The 20,756-nt window shown below is 46.9% G+C and overlaps 1 protein-coding gene across 1 annotated transcript in view; it reads left to right on the top strand.

The window, feature by feature from the left end:
• Nucleotides 1-18,531, top strand: part of EIF4G3 (eukaryotic translation initiation factor 4 gamma 3) — a 145,596-nt gene extending 127,065 nt beyond the window's left edge. The window contains exons 24-35 of the mRNA XM_058818836.1: nucleotides 1,470-1,563; nucleotides 2,145-2,262; nucleotides 3,621-3,844; nucleotides 4,926-5,041; nucleotides 6,997-7,169; nucleotides 9,178-9,303; nucleotides 10,340-10,421; nucleotides 12,222-12,320; nucleotides 13,092-13,238; nucleotides 14,308-14,389; nucleotides 15,665-15,811; nucleotides 16,689-18,531. Of these exons, the coding sequence (XP_058674819.1) occupies nucleotides 1,470-1,563; nucleotides 2,145-2,262; nucleotides 3,621-3,844; nucleotides 4,926-5,041; nucleotides 6,997-7,169; nucleotides 9,178-9,303; nucleotides 10,340-10,421; nucleotides 12,222-12,320; nucleotides 13,092-13,238; nucleotides 14,308-14,389; nucleotides 15,665-15,811; nucleotides 16,689-16,870 (1,590 nt within the window). The 3' untranslated portion in view covers nucleotides 16,871-18,531. The remainder of the gene's footprint in view (nucleotides 1-1,469; nucleotides 1,564-2,144; nucleotides 2,263-3,620; nucleotides 3,845-4,925; nucleotides 5,042-6,996; nucleotides 7,170-9,177; nucleotides 9,304-10,339; nucleotides 10,422-12,221; nucleotides 12,321-13,091; nucleotides 13,239-14,307; nucleotides 14,390-15,664; nucleotides 15,812-16,688) is intronic.
• Nucleotides 18,532-20,756: the final 2,225 nt, after the last annotated feature.

The raw sequence follows: 20,756 nt of genomic DNA, 5'->3' as shown, positions 1-20,756 counted from the left end.
AGGATGGTGTGTGCAGGTCAAAACTGAAATCTTCAGAGTTAATACTGGGTGTAAATCAAGCTGCATTTTCTTCTGGATGTTCCTGTTTTGTCCTGAGGGAAAGGAGTGTGCAGACCTTCTTTCTCAGGTTCACAGTGTCCTTTTGAGCTCCAGAAGCTCTCACAATCAAAAAATCTGCATTTTATTCAGTGATGAAAATGTGAGCCAAGGTATTGTGTGACAGCAGCACAGCCCCCATGTTCCACAGGTCTCAAACACATCACCTGGGGGTCTCAAACACCTGCTGGAAATCCTTGGCTGTCCCAAGTTCTTGAGACCCTTATCTGATGCTGCTCCTCAGTAAAACAGGGAGGCCACATCCATTTTGATGTGTCACAAACAGCAGCACTCCAGACTTAGGGTGCTCCAGTAGAATGGAGAGAGCTGTGTCTGCTTTAGAGGTTTCTCAACTTTGTGGAATGGTTGCATCCCCCAGTATGTGATAAACTCTCATGGTCATCCTCCAGATTAATATCCTCCTGTTATTTCTCCATTAAACTGGTGAATTTGGGACAATTTTCCAGGCTGCAGGTTGGGCAAGTTGGAGATTTCTCCTTTGTTGAAGTTCAGAACAGCTCTAGGTTATTTTGCCAAGGAGGAGTCTGGCCTTTGCATAAATCATTGACTCCTAAATATTCCCTTGTCCCACTTAATGTCACTTGCCCTGGATTTTTACACTCAGTGCCTGGATTCTTGGAGAGCTGTACAGCAGGACCTGGACAGACTGCAGCCCCTCTGCAAATCCAATCAGTTTGTTCCTTCTGAAAGTCATAAAAAAACTTCCAAAACTTCATTAGCAGGAGAGGTTCAGCCTCCCTCTGCCTGGGCTTACAGCTTACCTGGGAAAAGCCCTCCTCCTCTGCTCCATACAAATGGAACTGGTTCCACAGCAGCTGCTTTGGAATGAGACAGGAGCTCCCCTGAGATCTGCGAGGTCACAACCTCCTTGTCAATAAACTCTCCCACTGAACATTGTAAAATCAATATTCTCTTCTTGCCAGACGCCACTTCCTCCAAGTTCTGCCACCTGTTGTCATCCTTTGCCCTCTGGATTGTTTGGTGTCCTGCAGATCCCCCCCAAAGCCATGACTGGAGAGTTGATGGACAGTGAATCTGGCTTACACATCACAGACAAACTGAACAGCTTTCAGATAGGGATATACTGAGCTTTTCCACCTTCTTGAGCTTCAGAATTCCCAACAAAAAGAAGCTCCTGCTCACTGTGAATGTCCCTCATTGACATTTGGAAGAGACTCTGTGATGCCCTTTGTTGTTTGTGTCCCCTGTCTTGGGCCACAGTTTAGTCTTCCAGAAATATGTGAAGTGTATTTTGCTGTTCACAAGACTGGGATTATGGCCAAGAAATCTCCCATTTATCATTACCCTGTAGGATTTGCCCTTGTAACTGTACCTCTTGGTGTGTTCTACAGCCCACAATAGATGAGAAGATTCAGCTCGTGCCTAAAGCCCAGTTGGGCAGCTGGGGGAAGGGCAGCAGTGGTGGAGCCAAGGCAAGCGAGATGGGTAAGTGAGGATGGACCCTCACCCTGGGTTTGCTGCTAAAGAGCAGCTTTGGGTGGGATTCACAGAGCACCTTTGGGTGGGGTTCACAGAGCACCTTTGGGTGGGGTTCACAGAGATTCACAGAGCACCTTTGGGTGGGGTTCACAGAGTCATGGAGTGTCCTGAGCGGGAAGGGACCCACAGGGATCAAACCCAACCCCTGGCCCTGCACAGACACCCCAACAATCCCAGCCTGTTCTGGAGCTCTGGCAGGGCTGGGACCATTCCCTGGGCAGCCTGGGCAGTGCCAGCACCCTCTGGGGAAGAGCCTTTGCTGATCTCCAACCCAAACCCCCCTGGGCCAGCCCCAGCCCTTCCCTGGCTCCTGTCCCTGCTCACAGGCAGGGATCAGAGCTGTCCCCAGTGAGGGCTCCCCTCTGTCCCCTCTGTGTGACCTCCTGGCAGGAAGGGTTGAGGTGGGGCAGGCCCAGCCTTTCCCTGCAGTTCTGTCCCTGTGGCTGGGCTGAGCTGCTCTGTGGTGCTGAGCTCTCAGCAGCTCCTGACCTTGTTGCTCTGCTCTGTGTTGTCTCCACCATCTCCAGACTCCTTGCGACCAAGTGCCACAAGTCTGAACAGATTTTCTGCCCTGCAGCCTCCAGTGTCCCCAGTATCTGCCTCATCTGCATCTTCAGAACTAGAATCTCGCAGGGCCTTAACGAGGTGAGTGTCACTCCATCACTCCTCATGCTGCCTTTTGCACCAGCACTCAGAAAAAAGAGAATTCCTTGCTTTTCCAGGAATGGCTGGGTCCTTTTCCCACTCTGAGTTAGCTTCCAACATGCCTGTATTTTATAATATCATAGGAGAGAGAGGTGGAATGAATTTTTAAAACCGTTTTGATTAATGTTTTAGTTTCCGCTTCACCCTTCAGCCAAGGGTGGTTGTGTTTAACATTTTAAAAACTCTTCAGATAAAATGTAGTAATAAATAGGTTGGATTTAATGGCTGTGAATTCAGCCAGGTCAGTAGGTTTATTTATCCAGATAAACACACCTAAAACCTGGCAGAAATGCAGCATTAAACCATGTCTGACCCTTCCCAGCAGCTGTGACCTGCCCGTGCTCCCACATCCAACAAAAAACTCCAGAGCCTCTCTGTCGCTCCAGTTCCTTCAGGGCTGCAGCCACTCCAGCGTGGAGCATGAAACATGTATTAACCCTCAATAATTTATTAACTCTAGACGTGGTTTATAAATGTACAGTTCATTTAAAATGTCACTGGGTCTTCCTTTCAGTGCACACAAGCTGCTGAAGTGTTTTCCTGGGTTGTGCCTCCAATGTTTTCCCTCCTATTTCAAGTAAAGCTCAGGCTTATTCCATTATGGTTTCAATTTGCCCATCTTACTCATTAACACAGTAATTAATAGGACAGATAATTGTCACCTGTTACTGGGAGCCTTCACTCTTTGGGAGGTATTTTTTAATTTATGGGTAAAAAATACAACTCTCATGGAATTACAAAATGTTTTGGGGTGGAGAGAGTTGAGAGATCACCCATTCCCACCCCCTGCCATGGCAGGGACACCTTCCAGTGTCCCAGGGCACTCCCAGCCCTGTCCAGCCTGGCCTTGGGCACTGCCAGGGATCCAGGGGCAGCCCCTGCTGCTCTGGGCACCTGTGCCAGGGCCTGCCCACCCTGCCAGGGAGGAATTCCTTTGTTGCATCTAATTTAAAGCTCCCACACCATTTCAAAGGGAAACAGAGTCCATGTGTTATAAAATTCACTATTCCATTATAAAACGGGTGCTGTAGAGCTGTGCTTTTCCATATATTCTCTAGGAAGCATTGCCTGTTCCTGTCCACTCTGGGTATTTGTGTTTGTGCATCTCTGAAATTGAGTTCATTTTGGTTGTGGATACAGCTGTAAGAAACAGAGCCAACAATCCAGCAGTCCTGCAAATTCTCTGTAAGAAACAGAGCCAGCAATCCTGCAGGGCTTGGGGGATGTTTTTCCCTGCAGTGAAGCCCTGGAGTCCCTCTCCTCACCCCTGAGCTGCGTTTTGTGTTTTTGTTTGGCAGTCGTGGGAGCACGGGCAGGGAGAAGAATGACAAAGCTCTGCCACCCTCCCTGGCCCGGCCCAACACCTTCCTGAGGGGCAGCAGCAGCAAGGAGCTGCTGCTGGACAACCAGGCCCAGGAGGAGCAGCGCAGGGAGATGCTGGAGACGGTGAAGCAGCTGACAGGAGCCATGGAGATGGACAGGAACAGCACCGAGGCCGAGAGGAACAAAGCCAAGGAACCTGGTGAGGGCTCCTCTGGATGTGTGGATGGCACAAGGAGAACCTGTCAGGAGCAGGGACAGGTGTCTGTCTGTGCAGGGCAGTGACAGATGCACCTCCCAGAGCTGGGTGACCCAGCTGAGCCAGGCAGGCCTGGGCCTCACCCCTCTCTGCAGCTCCTCTGTGGGATCCAGCAGGGCTGAGAGGCTGCAGGTGCCAGCACAGCACCACCCATGGCATTGACTGCCCTGTTTGATCCTGTCACTGTCCCCAAATCAGCGTCAGTTCTTCAGGAATGCCATATCTGCCCTTTTCAAGGATTCCCCAGGGCAGGGATTTGGGTCAGACGGTGCACAGCAGCTTTTTAGCACCTTGTTGTTGCCAGCCCTCCTTCCAGCCAGCCCTGGTGCAGCAGGAGGGTGGCACCCACCAGGGTGACCTGTCTGTCACCTTGTCAGCCCTGCAGCTCCTGCTTTTCCCTCCTGCCAGCCTGGGCTGCTCTGTTAGTTGGAAAATGTGACACTTAAGGGGACAGAACCTTTACAGTAAGGACAACACTCAGCTCCTTCCCTGGGAAACATCTGGAAACTGCTGCAGTGAGGGAAACACCTCAACTGCCACAGCACAGGCTTGTCCTGAAGCTTTGGGATGTTCTAGACAGTCCGTGGGGTTTTGGGATGTGTTTGGGAGATTGCCTTGAGCTGCTGCCCATCTCAGTCAGCACATTTTAACTTTGCTGCAGCAGCTCCCATTTAATTATTTAATGTTCATGCAGAGCTTTGAAGGTGTTTGACCTGTGCCACTGCCAGCTGTGATCCTGCAAGGTCAACTTACAGAAATATTGGGAGTTCATATGAGGGGAAAGTAGCCAGGAAAGAATCCCAGAATCCCAGAATGGTTTGAGTTGGAAGGAACCTTAAAGCTCATCCAGTTCCTGTGGGCAGGGACACCTTTCATCTGTCCCAGGTTGCTCCAAGCCCCATCAAAGAACCTGAGGATGGGAAAGGGGACACACCTGCCCTAGGGACTTCAGTTCTCAGAATGTCATCTCTGAAATGCTGATTTTCCTTTTCCAAACATTTTTTTGTTGTTGTATTTCCACCAGCCAAGCCAGAAGTTCCCCCAGCTCCAGTGCAGGAAAAGCCTTCACTATCAGAAGAGGAAATAGAGAGAAAATGCAAATCTATCATTGATGAGTTCTTGCATATTAATGATTTTAAGGTAAGCAAGATGAAAACCTCACTTAACAGACATCTCTGTGGGGCTGCAGTGGTTTCTGTCCAGGATGTGTCTCTGTGAGCACCCAGCCCACAGACAGAACCCAGCAGCAGCTCCAGGGGCACTTTCAGGACACTTGTCTGTCTCCCAAGCTTGTTTTGTGCCCTGCTGGAAATAGGAAGAACAGCCCAGGCTGTGTGTTTTAAGTAGCAGGATGGATGTGTATCTGTCATGAATCACTGAGCAGCTCCATAATACCAGCAATTTTGGAAGCAGAAAAGCTAGTGGGAAAATAAACAGAGGTTTTCATTTAGTTATCAAAGCATGTGCTGTTCTGATCTGGAGGCAGATAAAGCAATACTAAATATTGAACAAACCACTCCAGAGGATTTTTAATAAACATTGGAAATTACTGAGCAGCTGTCATCACTTCCTAGTTAAAAGGTTGAAATTTTGTTTCCCTTGTAAATGGGGTTGTTAGCTCGTCCAGGGAGTTTGCAGGAAGTGTTACATTGGCTGCAAGGCTGCTTCATTTGATCTTTCACTGAAATAAATTTTAAAACCTGCCAAGTTTGAAATGGCAGCCCTTGGGAGTTGCTGGTTTGGCACCTTAAAAGCAGAGTTGCTGCTTCCATTTCATTGAACTTCCAATTAATAATTGGAAAGAGGAATATTCTCATGATGGATTGTTCGGAGTTCACATCTAGTTAATGGGATTAATTATTAAATACTTGGTTTGGAGAGGAAGAACCTTGCTCTGATTGGCAGTGAGCTGGCCTGGGACCCAGGGGCTGGTGAGCCAAGGAGTCTCTGCTCTTTTCCTGCTTATGATGGACTCCAAAGGCTGCCCTGACTGCTTGTGATGAAGGGGCCTCTTCAGGTCCCTGTTTACAAATGCAGCAATTTGGGTATTTCTGTATTTCTGTGGCCTGCTGGAAGTGGAGCTGAATTGCATTAGGCAGGGCAGGGCTGGTTCAAAGTCCATGGAATCAAAGCAGTTTGTTTGCATCAGGAATTACTTGGTACTGGGGGATTCTTGGTGCCCTCAGGTGCAGCAAAGCTCTGACTGCTTAAGGAAGCAGGAAGGCCACTGAGATCTCTGGGCTGGACCCAGAAGGTCACTGGAAGGTCCTTGTGATGGTAATGGAGATTTTTGATGTGGGACTTTGAGAGCTGCTCTCAAAGTCTCTGAGTGTTTCTTTGTTTAGGTTGCAAAATGCTCAAGTCAGAAAGTGGGAGCTTTAGAAAGGGGAAATCTTCTCCAAGTGCTCCCCAGCTATTTTCTGCTCCTCGATGGGCTGTGGGTTTGTAACACAGGCATTTGTGCCTGGTCAGGTCAGTAACAAATCTGGTCTGATACCTTTTTTTTGACTTGATATTTGATATAGTAATCAGTGTTTTGGTGGCATCCAGAAGATAACTCCTGCCATCCAAGCAGCCCTGGAATGTGATTTGTTAGCTGAGTGGTATAAATTCCATTATTGCTATTACTGTTGGTTTTGCTACTATTATGTGATGAAGTTCCACAGCCTAATTCAGTGAGGCTGTGGAACCTCAGTGAATTAGGAACCACTTTGCCTGGCAGCCTCACTAAATCCTCATTTCACCAAAAATCCCTGGTGTTACAGTAGGAAATTCTCTTGTGCCACGTGTTTGCTGCTGTTCAGAGGAGGGTGTGTGTGCTGCTTTCAGAGGAGGGTGTGTTTGCTCCTTTCAGAGGAGGGTGTGTGTGTGCTGCTTTCAGAGGAGAGTGTGTGTGTGCTGCTTTCAGAGGAGGGTGTGTGTGTGCTGCTTTCAGAGGAGGGTGTGTGTGTGCTGCTTTCAGAGGAGGGTGTGTGTGTGCTGCTTTCAGAGGAGGGTGTGTGTGTGCTGCTTTCAGAGGAGGGTGTGTTTGCTCCTTTCAGAGGAGGGTGGTTTGCTGCTTTCAGAGGAGGGTGACTCTGTGTGTTGTTCCACAGGAGGCCATGCAGTGTGTGGAGGAGCTCAGTGCCCAGAGCCTGCTGCCCGTGTTCGTGCGTGTGGGCGTGGAGTCCACGCTGGAGCGGAGCCAGATCACCAGGGATCACATGGGCCAGTTGTTACATCAGCTGGTGCACTCAGGAAAGCTGAGCAAGCAGGAGTTCTTCAAGGGGTTGGTATTCTGCTCAGAGAATCCACAGATTCTTTTCTGCAGTGTTTCTTGCAAATGGATGCTGTGCTGCAGAGAAATCTCCCACCTTGTTTTGGTACCCTGCCCTCTCCACACGTTCTTATGGAAGGACTGTGTCATTTGGGTGTATTTATAAGGAATATTATTGCTGTAATATATTTTAAAGGGTTTCAGATGCCTTAGTGAACATAAATATGTTCATATTTACATCAGCTTGCATTTTGAAGCAGATCTGTAGGTGTCTGTTTAAATGTGTGTGCTCAGATCCCTGTTTGTGCTGCATTTCTCCCTGTTTGACTTTTGCAAATCCCTGAGTCTAAGTGGAACAGGAGGAAATCAGAATCCTTCACACAACAGGCACTGTCCCACTGGGAAGAAGGCTTCACCCACACCCTGCCATTTCCAGGACAGCTGAGCTGGAGGGCTGAGCCCTCGAGGGGCTGAGGAGGAGAACACACAGCAGAGGGGTTGGACCTGCCAAGAGAGACCCAAGTTTCGGCTGCTGGCTCATTTCAGCTCCCTGAGATTTGTGTTCCCAGCCTGCTGTCCAGTCCTAAAACAATCCCTGCTCCCATGGAGGTCCCTGGTGGCTCTCAGTCCTCACTGGAGTACAGAACAGGAGGGATAAAACAGGAATAAAACACAAATGCAGCAGTGAAGGAGTAGATGAAATATTCTGAGTTGCTGAAGAACAGTTGGCTCTGTCTGGCTTTAATCTGAGTCCCTGTCATTGTGGTACCACTGATCATTCCAACAGGAAACTCCCTGCACTTTTGTCTGCCCCTGAACTTCATCCAGTTCACAGGAAAGGTTTTGGCAGCCTGAGTTCAAAATCATATGGAACTGCTGAAAAAAATCTAAATCCACAGGAAATACTCTGTGTCCTCACAGCACTGATGGTCAGAGGGACTCGTTTGAGGTGATACACACCCAAAATTTATTCTGATGAAAGTTGTTCCTGAGCTTCCTGGAGTTTGGATAAGTGGATCTTGATGAAATATTGGGATCTGTGCTCTGAATGTGACATAAACAATGTGAAACAGCTCCTGAAGATGATGGAAAGGGCAAGTGGTGTTCAGAGGGTTTGAGGAGAACACCAGAAACTACCTCACTGCTGACACAGAAGTGACCATGTAATGAGGGATCACAGGGTGAACACTGGTCCCACCCTGTGGCTGGGGAGATGCACAACAGGAAAATAATTTCTGCCAGAAAGGCTGGAGGAGCAGCAGAGGTTGCAAAGAATAAAGCAAAGGAAATGGTTCCTGGTTTGAAACATAAGAAAAAAATGTGGATTTATAGTCACTAAACAGGACACTGGGCTTCTCAAGGTTTTCAAGGAAAAACAAACCATGATAGAAACTGGCAGGAGAGCAGAAAAATTGCCATCTCCCAGGCATGGGAAGTGAAGCCACCTGCAAGGGTTTCATGGGAAAGAAGAGTTTTGAGCCATTCTGGAAAGTGTATCACTGGGGAGCAGCCCTATAATTCCTGCTGCAGATAGAAACTGCTGAACTGAGCTCTGACAGACATTTCACTGCTTACCTTACATTTGGAATTCTGTTAGGATTCACCCCCTTCTCTAAATATTTGGATATTTTTAAGGTTTTATTTACTTCATAGTTTATATATACAGATAAGAAAGCTTTTTAGTTTTATAGATGTTACTGTTTAGCAAGTGATTTGGTACTGGATATAAGAATTATTATAACAGGAGTTTTCCTGGGTGTATCTGTTGGATCTACCAAAGGTGGTGTCTTTTCCACATATTCTCCTTGTTACTGCATGGAGAAATTCAGTCTTGGCAGTTTGGAAGTACCAAAGGCATAAAATGTCAATAGGTTTTTTGTTATCTTTGTGATTCTCCTCCCTCCTCTCTCTCTTCACTCCTCTTATGTTAAAAAATATTTTTAAAGCACAGATTTCTTTGATGGAAATGTCTCCAATTAAATTTGATTTAACACTTGATGTTTTTTTCCTCTTTCTGAAGTTTCTCTGAGACCCTGGAGATGGCAGATGACATGGCCATAGATATACCCCATATCTGGCTGTACCTGGCTGAGTTGGTGACCCCCATGTTAAAAGAAGGAGGAATCTCTATGAGAGAACTTATACAGTAAGTGATGCTTTCCCAGCTGTGCCTGTAGTGATTTCTCTGTATGATTTCCATCAGTGGTGGAGGATGAGCAGTGCTGGAGGCTCAGGAGAGCTGTTGCACATCCTTGGGGGCCCACACCAGCCTGAGAGCTCTGCTGGGAAGGGAGCTTGGTGTTTTCACCCTTGGAGAAGGGTTTTATCCATAAAACTGCTGTTGGTTCCAGCTAAAAATACCCCAGTGCTGTAGAGTGGGGTGATTTGGGAGCACAGAGGCTCTGGGAATTGCACTTGCAGAGAGTGAGGCATTCTAGAAGGTCAGAGGGTAACTGAAGGAGGGCTGGGCTGGGTGGGATGTTGGAATAAATTCCCCTCTCTGTGAGGGTGAGGAGGCCCTGGCATAGCTTGCCCAGAGCAGCTGTGTCTGCCTCATCCCTGGAGGGGTTCAAGGCCAGGCTGGATGGGCTTGGAGCAGCCTGGGACAGTGGAAGGTGTCCCTGCCCAAACTGGGATTCCATGTCTCTACCACCTGGGCACTGCCTTAAACGGGCACAAAACCTTGTCTGCAAGACCAGAAACCATTTCCTGGACCAGAATTCCAGTATTTTCTATATGTCCTTACATATCTGGGGATTAACTGTGAACCAGTTCAATGGTTCCTATTTCTCTTAGTTCCAGCTGAGCTTAAAAATACCCCCGTGCTGTAGAGTGGAGTGATTTGGGAGCACAGTACGTTAAGAAAATAGCAGTCTTTTCCCTCTACCCAAGTGTAGCATTCCACAAAAATGAGTGGATTTGACATAAATATAAAATATTTTTTGATGTAAAATTCAAGTCTTTGTAATTAGCCCTGTAGTGACAAGGTCACTGCATCACTAAATGTTTTATCAGCAGTGCTGGGTTAATCAAATCCTTCCTCCCTGGCAGAAGTTTAAAGATGATTTCCTGCTTCAGTTTGGTCACTGGTTTTCTGGATTTGCATCCCAAAATTATAACAGAAAATTATAACAGAAGTCCTAAATTATAACAGAAAAACACCTGTTTTTCTTTCATTCTAGAGAATTTAGCAAACCCTTGCTTCCTGTGGGAAGAGCCGGCGTCTTGCTTGCTGAAATCTTGCACCTTCTATGCAAACAAATGGTGAGTGCCTGGTGCTGTGTCCTCCAGAGGGAGGAGTGGATGCAGCGCTCGTGTTCATGCATGAAACCTTCACCATTCCCACCTGAGGACATTTAGGGATGGGCCAGCCAGTCCAGCTAACTTAGGAACTCTGCCTCGCACCCCCAGTTTCCAAGCAACCCTTAGGAGGTTCCAAAAAGTTGAGTTAACTTTTTGTTTTCTCATCACTTTTCCCTTTTGCAGGTACCTTTGCACCTGGCTTCTCCCAGAAGCTAAGAGTGCTGAAATACTGCAAGAGGGACATGCTCAAGGGATTTCTGGGCTGAGCAGAAGCAGCAAGTGCCGGGAATCTTGCGAGAGAACTGTTCTTGCAGACCGGAGAGGTTCTCAGGGTTCGGATAAGCTGCGATGGCCTCAGACTGCTGTGTGCTTATCCAAACTAAAGCTGCGACTCTCGAGGTTCACCCAGCACTGGGGTAGTGACACCTCCTCACCCCGGGACTCCCAGAGCTCTCTTTCACACCTCACAGCTGCGTGTCCAACCAGTTTGGTGGTTTCCCTATAACTCATCTCCATTTTTTTGTCTTTTTTTTTTTTTTTTTTTTTTGGGGTTTTTTTTGTGATTCAGCTGAATCCTGCACTTTGGATAGTGTCTATTTTCCAACCCTGTAAAATCCCTCACTTGCCTTTTTTTTTTTTTTTTTTTTTTTTTTTTTTTTTTTTTTTTTTTTTTTTCCAAGCATGCATTCAAGTAAGGTTGAATGTTCCAGGAGCATTTCAGTCCAACAGTGCAAAGAGTGACTTTTTATTTATTTATTTTAGTCTTGTGCTTGTTTGGACAGTCGACTTCTTTTTTTTTTTTAGCTATTCTGTGAAAGAAAAGCTGCTGTGCTCTGGGTGTGGAAGCACAGCCTTGGGTCTCTGTTTCTGCCACAGCTTTCTGATCAGATCTTGTCCAGTCCAAGACTTGGACTCGGGTATTTCAGCATAACATCAGCCATCTAACCCAGATCTTGGTGGATCAGAGCAGGAACTATGCACAGTTGGCTCTTAACAACCTGTATTGTAAACTGAAAGTTGTAATCTGCTTTGTAAACTGAAAATCAGGCAGCATTTCTCAGCTTGGCTTAGGCTACCCAGTGATCTCCTGTGAGCAGGTGCTGTAAGGTGAAACTTTGGCAAAGCATTTGGGTGAAAAGAGCTGGTTGTGCTCAGCATTTTTATTCTTGTCAGAACTGTGTGTGTCAGAACTGTGCTCTCTGAGGCAGGAGGCTCAAAGGTCAGTGTGACATTAGAGGCTGCAAAAGGCTGAACTGTCTGTGCTCAAGGGCACTGCTCTCAAGGTTTGCATAAACTCGAGGAACTGAAGAGAGGATTTGGGATTCTGTGCCTGAATTTGAGGCTGAAAACAGCTGAGTAAATGAGGAGTTTTCTCAAAGGAGCAAATTGCCAGAGCCTTACTGTCAAGGCAAGGGAGTGTGTGATGGAGTAATTTAGGAGAAGGGTTTGAATCAGGTGTGGAAGGTGCCCTGTCCCAGTGTCACTGCTCAGGGTGACCTCGGCGCTCGCTGCGACCCCCCCGTGTCACTCCTGCCTTGCCCACCTGACCAGATGTGCATTCCTGGGGACTGCACATGTGGTTCCTCTGCAGCACATGTGGTTCCTCCTGCACGGGCTCTCCAGATGTTCTCACTCGTTGCTGGGTGTTTGTTGGGTGGCTGAAGTGTCCTTTATTCCTCCTGACACAGCTGCACCACTCCGGCCCCTGTGAGCTGCCAGGTGTCCCTCAGCTCTTTAAAGGGACAAACTCTTGTGTTTCAGAGCCATAAGAAAGTGGGAGCCTTATGGAGGGAGTCTGGCCTCAGTTGGAAGGACTACTTGCCCGAAGGGGAGGATGTACATACCTTTCTCATGGAACAGGTGAGTTCAGATCAAACCCATTTGTTCATCCTCTTCCATCCCGTTCTTATGTGCAGTTGGAATTTGGGGTGAAGTGTGTCCAAGTTGGGGTAGATGATTTCAGCACCACAATGTGAAGCACAGGGAGGACAAGCCTGTCCTGGGAAAAAAACATTCAATAATGAGTTTTAGAGCAAGGACAGACAACCTGCAGAAGGGCCACAATTAATGGTAGCAGTTATTCACTCATCCCACCTTGGGTTATGGTCCTGGAGGGAGCCAGGACTGATGGAGGCACCTCACCTCCTGCTGGTGCTGCTCCTCGGGGAGTCACTGCCTCCCTTTGGAGCTTTGAGTGATCCACTGCCCTGTTGTGGCACTTTGGAAGTGCTGCAGGAAATGAAATTATTACCATGGACTGGGCCTTGCTGAGGGGACTGCAGCTCATCTGTCACAGATCTCAAGGAATTGGGGCACTGGCTGCAATTCCTTTGAGCCAGTGCCAGCTCTGGGTGTTGCATTCCAGCCCCTATAGCTCCAGCCAGGCAATGCACACTGGATTTTGTGCTGGAGCTGCCTGAGGTGCCTCCTTGTCTTTGCTGGATAATGGAGTTCCCATGTGTAAAATGCTTCCTAACCTTTGGAACAGGGAAAGTTGATATTGTAACAACAACTGAGCAAGTGAGAGATGCCAGGAAGCAGAATTAAATGTAATTTCCTACTTCAATCTGATGTAATTCAGCCTAGGAAAGTGCATTTCACTAATTGCCATCATCCCATGTGGTGTTGCAGAAGTTGGAGTTCACGGAGTCTGACTGTTCCAGTTCCTCAGAAGCACTTTCAGAGAAAGAACTGTCTGCAGAAGAGCTGAACAAGCAGCTGGAAAAACTCATTGTTGAGGACAAGGCGAATGATGAACAAATCTTTGACTGGGTAGAGGTACAAAGAGATTTTCATCCTCCCTGCAGACTGTTTTACTGCTTTTGTAAATGTGTTCTGATCTGAACATCTCAGGCTATGGGACACTGCGAGGATTTGGTTTGTGCAATCAACACTTCCAAAGAATTAAAATCTAAAATATAATCAGTATTTAAGGGTCAGTTTCAGGAAGGAAGGCTTTTAGCCATATTAACTGTGTAATCTTTTATATACTCTAGACTTTCTGACACTGAATATCCTGCTTCTGCCACTTAGTATATTTAAGATGTGCACTGCTACATCGTTTCTTCATAAAATAGGGAATTCACTATTTTTTCCCAAGATGACCTCTCCAAATTTCCTGCTGAAAAACATCCTGGGCAGTCACTGAGAGCACCTTTGCCCAGTGCACTGGGCCAGACACTGGAAGAGAAAATAAAAAGAAAGAAAAATGGAAAAGGCCTATCAACCCATGGTCTTTGCTCTCAGTCTCTGGCTGCCTTTAACTCACATGTTTATTGTCTGTAATTATACCCAACCTCTGCATTTATATCTATGCTTGTACTAAATTTTGGTCAGGTTCAGTTCAGTTATTTCTGTGGCAGAGCAATGTGTTAGAAATGTCATTTTTCCACTGCTGTTAGAGGAGTTGAGAGTGGAATGAAAGCAGCACTGAAAATCTGGGATCACCCACAGGCTCTTTGGAGCCTTGGACAGTTTCCACCACCATTCCCTGAATTTCTTTTACAAAACAAACAATCTCCACCCAAGGAGCCCGCTGTAAAGTTTGTTGGAAAAGCCCAAAACTCTTTGAGACTGTTGAGGGCGTTGCAGGAGTGTGGTGGGTTTGGTTCTGCACACAAACAGCTCCTTGAGGGAGGTGCTCAGTGGCACAGGGATCCCAAGGGATGGGATCTTGCTGCTGATGTCCCTGAGGGAGCTCCAGGGGGTGAGTGGGGAGCTGAGGGTTGCAGGGCTGAGCTGGGTTTGTGCCACAGCAGCAGCTGAGCCTGGACTTGCTGCCAGGCTCAGCTCTGGAGTTTTGCAGTCCTGCAGTGTTTTTAACTGCTCCATTTCCTCTTGATTGCAGGCTAATCTAGATGAAAGCCAGATGAGTTCACCTACATTCCTTAGAGCTTTAATGACAGCAGTTTGTAAAGCAGCTATTATAGGTGAGTAACTTGCAGTGTAAACACCACACAAACCAAACCTGCAAAGAATTATTTGGTATTTTTGAGGTTTATATCACATTTCCCTGGCCAAGGCTTTTCCATCATTTGGGATTGTGCCTGAGAGTAGGGTGTCCCTTCCCTTCTTTGCTGGGTATGGTGTTCCTGAGGTGCCCCTGGTGTGAGCAGGGCTCTCAGACAGCTCTGGGTAGTGCCAGGTTCTTCATTGATTTTCTTAATGTAGGTGGAAATGACTGAGATCACCATCCAGGCAATGAACATTTCCACTCCTGTGCCAGCAAAGATGTGTGGGCAGCCAGTGTGGGCAGTGGGAGAGAAGCCAGGCTGGGGCTCAGGCTTGTGAGAGTTTTATATCCAAAGTTTCACTTTTGGAAAGATGGTTTCTGTGCATTTTCCAGCTGGAAGCACAGGGAAGGAAAGGCTCCCAAGCCAGACATGTGAGCCTCAAGCCCTCAGTGGGGGTTGAGTAAAGCACTGCAGGCAGAAACATCTGCTCAGTTCACTTGGTTTTCTTTAACTTTACTGTTGGCATCTGGCACAGCAAAAAGTGGTGCTTGTAAAGGCTCTGGTTCTGCTCTGAGCTGTGATTTAGGGGAGGACAGGCTGGATTCCACCAGTGAGGGAGGGGAGGGACAGCCCAGCTCCTTCCTCTCGCTGGGAACACAGCCTTGCTCGTGCCACCTAGTGTTAACAGAGACACGACACAGGACTTCATTTCCAAGGCTGTTGTGTAAGGAAAATCATCCTCTGGTTCAAATTTTGGCCTTGCCTCTGAGTTTTTTTCTTTTGTTTTCAAAATATCACTTAATTGGGTTGCATGATCTACTTGAAAGCTGCTGAATAATTTGTTCTTGTGGCTGATGGACTTCTAATGCGTATTTTTATACATTCACTATTTCCTATATCATGTGCAAATTATGATTTCTGTTTCTGCCCTGGTATTTTTAGAAAAAAAATTTCTAAAAACCTTTTTAATGCAGTTGCCTCTGGAGACACCATTTGCACTGCAAAGTGAGGTTGTGCTGCTGCTGCTTGTGTTAGAGCTGGGGTCACTGCAGGCAGTGAATGTGGGGAGCTGTAAGGACCAAGACTTCCAGAAACAGCCATTAATCAAAAATACTTGCTGTTTCTTCTCATCCTCCTTTTCTCTCCACTCCAAACTGTGTTTATGATTGCAGTTTGCGTTAGTAAAGGCAGTCAAAGAGCTGTCCCTGTTGCCATGTGGTAGCTGACCCTGCTTTCTCCTCCTCCCCTCAGCGGACTCTTCCAGCTTCCGAGTGGACACTGCTGTTATCAAACAGAGAGTGCCCATCCTACTCAAGTACCTGGACTCAGACACAGAGAAGGAACTACAAGCACTTTATGCACTACAAGCATCAATAGTAAAACTTGATCAACCTCCTAGTAAGTGTTGCCTCTGTGCTGGGGATTTGAGCCTGGATAAGGGCTGGGGGGTTCTGTGGGAGATGGGAAGAGGATGAGGATGTATTTTCCTTACCTTTGTAGGTAGCAGATGAGAGAAGCTGGTGAGGGTGGGTTCAGCTTGTCCAGATCCCAGATTTTTAGAGCAGCTCAAGTTCCCAAATGCTTGGCCAGAGGCTGGCTCTTCTTCTGGTTGTTCTGTGAGCAGCTACACAGAAGGAAGGACAAAGCTCTGTTGATAAAAAGAGAGCAAAAAAGAGCAGTAAAAAAAAAATCTGCAGAGTTTTCAGTACCTGGGATGCAATGAGAACTGCATTGCTACTCCACAGATGTCTGTGGGCTTGGAGGGAATAAATGAGCTGGTCAACTGATGAGTTTTGTCCCAGAGATGCTACAGAAAACCCTTGTGGGACAAGAGGCAAGGGAGTAGCCAAAGAAGCAGGGATTCCCAGGGAATCTGCAGCACAAAATCCGGGAATGCCTCAAAACATCCAACATGATCATCCTTAGTGCCCTTTATGACATTAGTTGGGCATTATCTCTCCTGATGAGCCACAAAAATCCAGGGCTGGAGGGAATCCAGCCATGTGGTGCAGAGGAGATCCTGCTTGCAGGCAGTCCCTAGATAACATATTGATAACAGAATCCCACAGCTGCTTTCCCAGCTTCCCCTCTCCTCTGACAGTGTCAAGGGGTCAGTTTTCCCCCTACCTGAGTGTGAGCAGCCAAAGCAATAACTGAGTGAGAGCTCTGTGTTTCCCTTGTCTCTCCCATCATCTCCCGTGCCAAGAGGTCGCGTTAATCCCTTTATGTGCAGCCAGGGCTGACAGATGTTGGTGCCTTTATCCCATTACTGCAGATTTGTTGCGGATGTTTTTCGATTGCCTGTATGACGAGGAGGTCATTTCAGAGGATGCCTTCTACAAGTGGGAGAGCAGCAAGGACCCGGCGGAGCAGAACGGGAAAGGAGTAGCGCTCAAATCCGTCACGGCGTTCTTCACGTGGCTACGGGAGGCCGAAGAGGAGTCAGAGGATAATTAAAACTTAAAAAAAATACAGATTTAAAACAAACAAACAAAAAAAAAAGAAACAATTTAAGTATTTTTTTAAAAAGTTTCACGTCTTCGCCAATCACAGTGCAGCAAGGCCAATTCTCTCTCGCAGACCCCCCTTGCCCCACACACGCACGAGTGGGAGAGGTAAAACCCGATAAACACCGAGGTGATCATGGAGGCAAAAAGGTACTTGAAAACAAACCCACAAAAAGTAAACTTCAAACCTGAGGGCGGGAGCACTAAACCAAAATACATGTGTTATTTATAGAAAATATTTTCTGTTTTAATCTTTTTCTTTTCTTTTTAAACAAGGACTCATACTTAGGAAAACACACAGCGAAACAAATCTGTTTAGCAAAAACAAGTTGAAAACTTTTAATTTATTATTTTAAGGACTGCAAATGCCAGTGTAATTTTTAAATTTGCAGTTTCTGTAAACAAATTGTATAATAGAACAAAAGCAAAGAAATAAATTTCCCTCCCCTTCATACGCACCTCAGTTTTGTTTCAAAGCATGATAAATCAACAAAACTTTGAAGGGGGTTGGGGTGAGCTAGATGAGGACAAGATCAATTTTTTTTTTATTGTCATCAGATTTTTCTGCCTGCCTCTCAGCTTGCTTCAGAAATTTAAAAAGAAAATAGTAATCAAACCATACATAACCTTGGATCGGAAGAAAAATGCATTTGAGAAAACCGCTGCGGACCAGAGTGCTCCGAAAATAACTCACTGAAAACCGTGCTACCCCGGGGAAAAAAGTACTAGTGATACTTTGAGAACCTTTAGAGCAACTTTAAGGCTTGTAAATACATAGAACAAATATTTAAAAAAAAAAAAAAAAAAAAAAAAGAAAGAAATTGACTCAATACTATTTCTTTTCACTTTCAAAATATAAAGAACAAAATAAAGACAAACATTGCAAGTTTAAAAGAAATTAAAACGACTTCTCCTTTGACAGCTGCTGAATGTGTGCACCATCCTGAGCGGTGCTGGCTTCCTTGGCATGCCGTAGGTCCTCGGGCCCAAATTGTGTAAATATAGTGTGTGTCTGTGTGTGACTACCAAAAATGAAGGGTGAGAGCAATTGTTAAAAAAAGGAAAATACAAAACAAGGGGATGCTGTTGTGCCGAGAAGGCCCCTGGCCAAGGAGCAGCCAGTGGTGGCTGCGGGGCCGAGCGGGAGCGGTTGGTTCCCGAGGCTGGGACATGGTGACCTCAGGGCGGACGTGGCCGAGCCCAGCTGGGTCTCTGTGACGTGGATCAGTGGGGACTGTGACCCTGGCAGCTCTGGAGGCCGCAGCTGTGAGAGCCGAGATCCGACAGCCCACGCCAGGAGGGTGCAGGATGGAGGAGCAGCATTGCCCACCTGGCACTGCCCAAGTGCCAACATGGCCAGGGCACAGCCACAGCCATGGGAGCCCTTCCCGTGCCCAGCCAGACCCGGGCTGCTGCTCCAGACCCAGCTGCTGCCACCCAAGATGACCTCACTGAGAGAATCACCTGCCATCAAGGACTCTGCAATGTGGTTTGTGAACTGTGGGCCATGGACCGTGAGTAACCTGTGGAGCATTTGCTGGGGGTGTCTGCAGCACTGACTGCTCACATGATGCTGTCTTTTTCTTTCCAGCTGCTAAATCACTTCTTTAAAAAAAAAAAAAAACAACAACAAAAAGAAACAAAAAAAAAAAAAAAAAAAAAAGGGAAGAAAGCCTACAAATACATTACTTTCCTAATCTTACTTTTACATGTAAACAATTGCTGTACTTGCCTGAGGATGTGATTTGATCACCACGGGGAAGGGAGGAGGTGCCTGGTTGTGGCCAGAGGGGAGAGGTCCATGAGACACTTTCCCTGTTAATGTTCCACCCCATGAATCTGAGCTAGAGAATCCATGGCCTAAAACACTAGAGCATTGTTTGGTTATTTTTTTTTTAGTAACAATAAAACACTTTTCTCTGATGTTTTGTTAAAAAAAAAGAAAAAAAAGAAAAAATATTCTCATCGTTACTGTATGCTCATGTATCTGCCTGTACCACATCCACGGCCTCGCTGTTGGGCCCAGAGGTTTGGATGGGCTCTCAAGGTCTCCAAAAGGTCTGTCCCCATGGAACCCCCACCCACAGGGCTCCAGGGGTGTCTGTCACAGCTTTGCAGAAGGTGGTGTGGGTGCTCTTCTTCCAAAAAGCTTTTTTTGAGCACATGGTGGTTTGTAGCAGTTAAAGAGTTGAATTAAATGGATGCCAGTTTGTATGGAAATAAGGGTAAATATTGCCAAGTTGGTGTGGGCAAATGATGGAATTCCTCTCAGGGTGGGCAGTGTCAGAGCCTGCTGGGAATGTGAGTGTGCAACAGCTGTGCAAAGACTGATTTCTCTCTCATTGCCTTGGATTGGAAAGGACAGACTTGCTGCAGAGCCTTTGAACAGCCCTGTGGATCCCTGAGTGTGTCAGGGCTGGGGAATCTCTCTGGGGAGCTGGAACCTTCTGGCTGAAAGAGTTGGAAAAGCACTGCCTGGAGGGAATGGGAATTGCCAGCAGGTGGGTACAGGTGAGGTGAGAAAATCTTTCCCCTTTTTGTTAGAGCATTTAATGATGTTCCAGGGGGTGAGAACTTACCCTATTAGTGTCTTGCAAAGGCCTGGAAGGGACTTCTCAGAGATTTTCACAAGAGGTTTTTCAGAATTACCCAAAGATGGATTTGCAGCATGGCAGGGTTTGGCATCTGAAGTTAAATCAGTTCACCTGCACGCTGGATGCTGTGAGCAGTTCATGCACAAGGCCTTGAGGGCTCCAGCTGTGGGTGTGTCACCTGAAGTGTCAGCTTCCCAACAATGTCACTGCAAGGAGCAGAACTCCTGACTCCTTCCTCTGCTCCTCTTGTGCTCTGTGCCATGCATTTACTGCACCCAGTTGCTTTCCAGGAAAGCAGTTCACCGGTTTCCTTCTAGGAAAGGAAAACAGGTTTGCAGGTGGTTGTGGCTCCTCAGGATACGGCTTATGAAAGATCTTTGGAACCAGTTTCTTGTGAAGGGTGTTAAAATACAAAAAACCTGTAAGGTATATGAAATAGAAAAGGGAATTATTAATTAAAACAGGTTCCCATGGAATGCAATTTGCAGGAGCCTCATTTTGTGTAAGTGAGGAGAGATGAGCTGTGGTCTTTGGCCCTATCCTGCAGCAAAGCCTCAGCAGGGAGGGCAGCAGGTTACACCAAGGATACTGCAGATTATGCTGAGGGGTTTTCTCCTACTCTTGATCTATTGAAACACATCTTGTGTGCAGGGGGTTAAGGCAGCTCAGCATGGAAGAGCAGCATTAGAACCATTTCTGCTGCTGGGAACCCTTCATTTCCCAAGGCTGGGGCACTGTGACAAGCACAGGCAAGGAGCAGAGGCATTGCTTTCATCCCTGTTTATTACTGAGAATGTCCCCTAACCTGAAGCCCCCAAACAGCACATTTTCAGGCCAGATGTCCACCTAAGGCTGGTTTCTTTCTAGGAAAGGGTTTTCAGAACAGGATCAGCCATTTCTGGGAATGAGGTCAGGAAATACACTGATCCTGGATGCTGTGCTCTCTGCTTGTGTCAACATGTTCAGCTTTTACCTTATTTTCCAACAAAGCCTCAGGTCCAGGAGCAGACCTTGGTGTGTATGGAAGTGTCTTTTCAAAGAATCCTAGAAAATGCTGGGTAGGAAGGGACCCATCAGCATCACTGAGTCCAGCTCCTGTGGGTTTTTTCCTGGGTTCAGCCCTCCCTGGTGCAGAATGTGATAGGCCACATGGCAAGAGAGGCTCAGGAGAAGGGATTCCTCTGCAGGGGTGGTTTTTAGTGTGCACAAAGCAGGTTTAAGCCAGCAGTAACTTAGATCAGT

This window comes from Ammospiza caudacuta, chromosome 22 (genome assembly GCF_027887145.1).
Source record: "Ammospiza caudacuta isolate bAmmCau1 chromosome 22, bAmmCau1.pri, whole genome shotgun sequence".
Lineage (NCBI taxonomy): Eukaryota > Metazoa > Chordata > Aves > Passeriformes > Passerellidae > Ammospiza > Ammospiza caudacuta.
The sequence above is the reverse complement of the archived record's forward strand: the minus strand, read 5'-3'. Positions and strand labels throughout refer to the sequence as shown.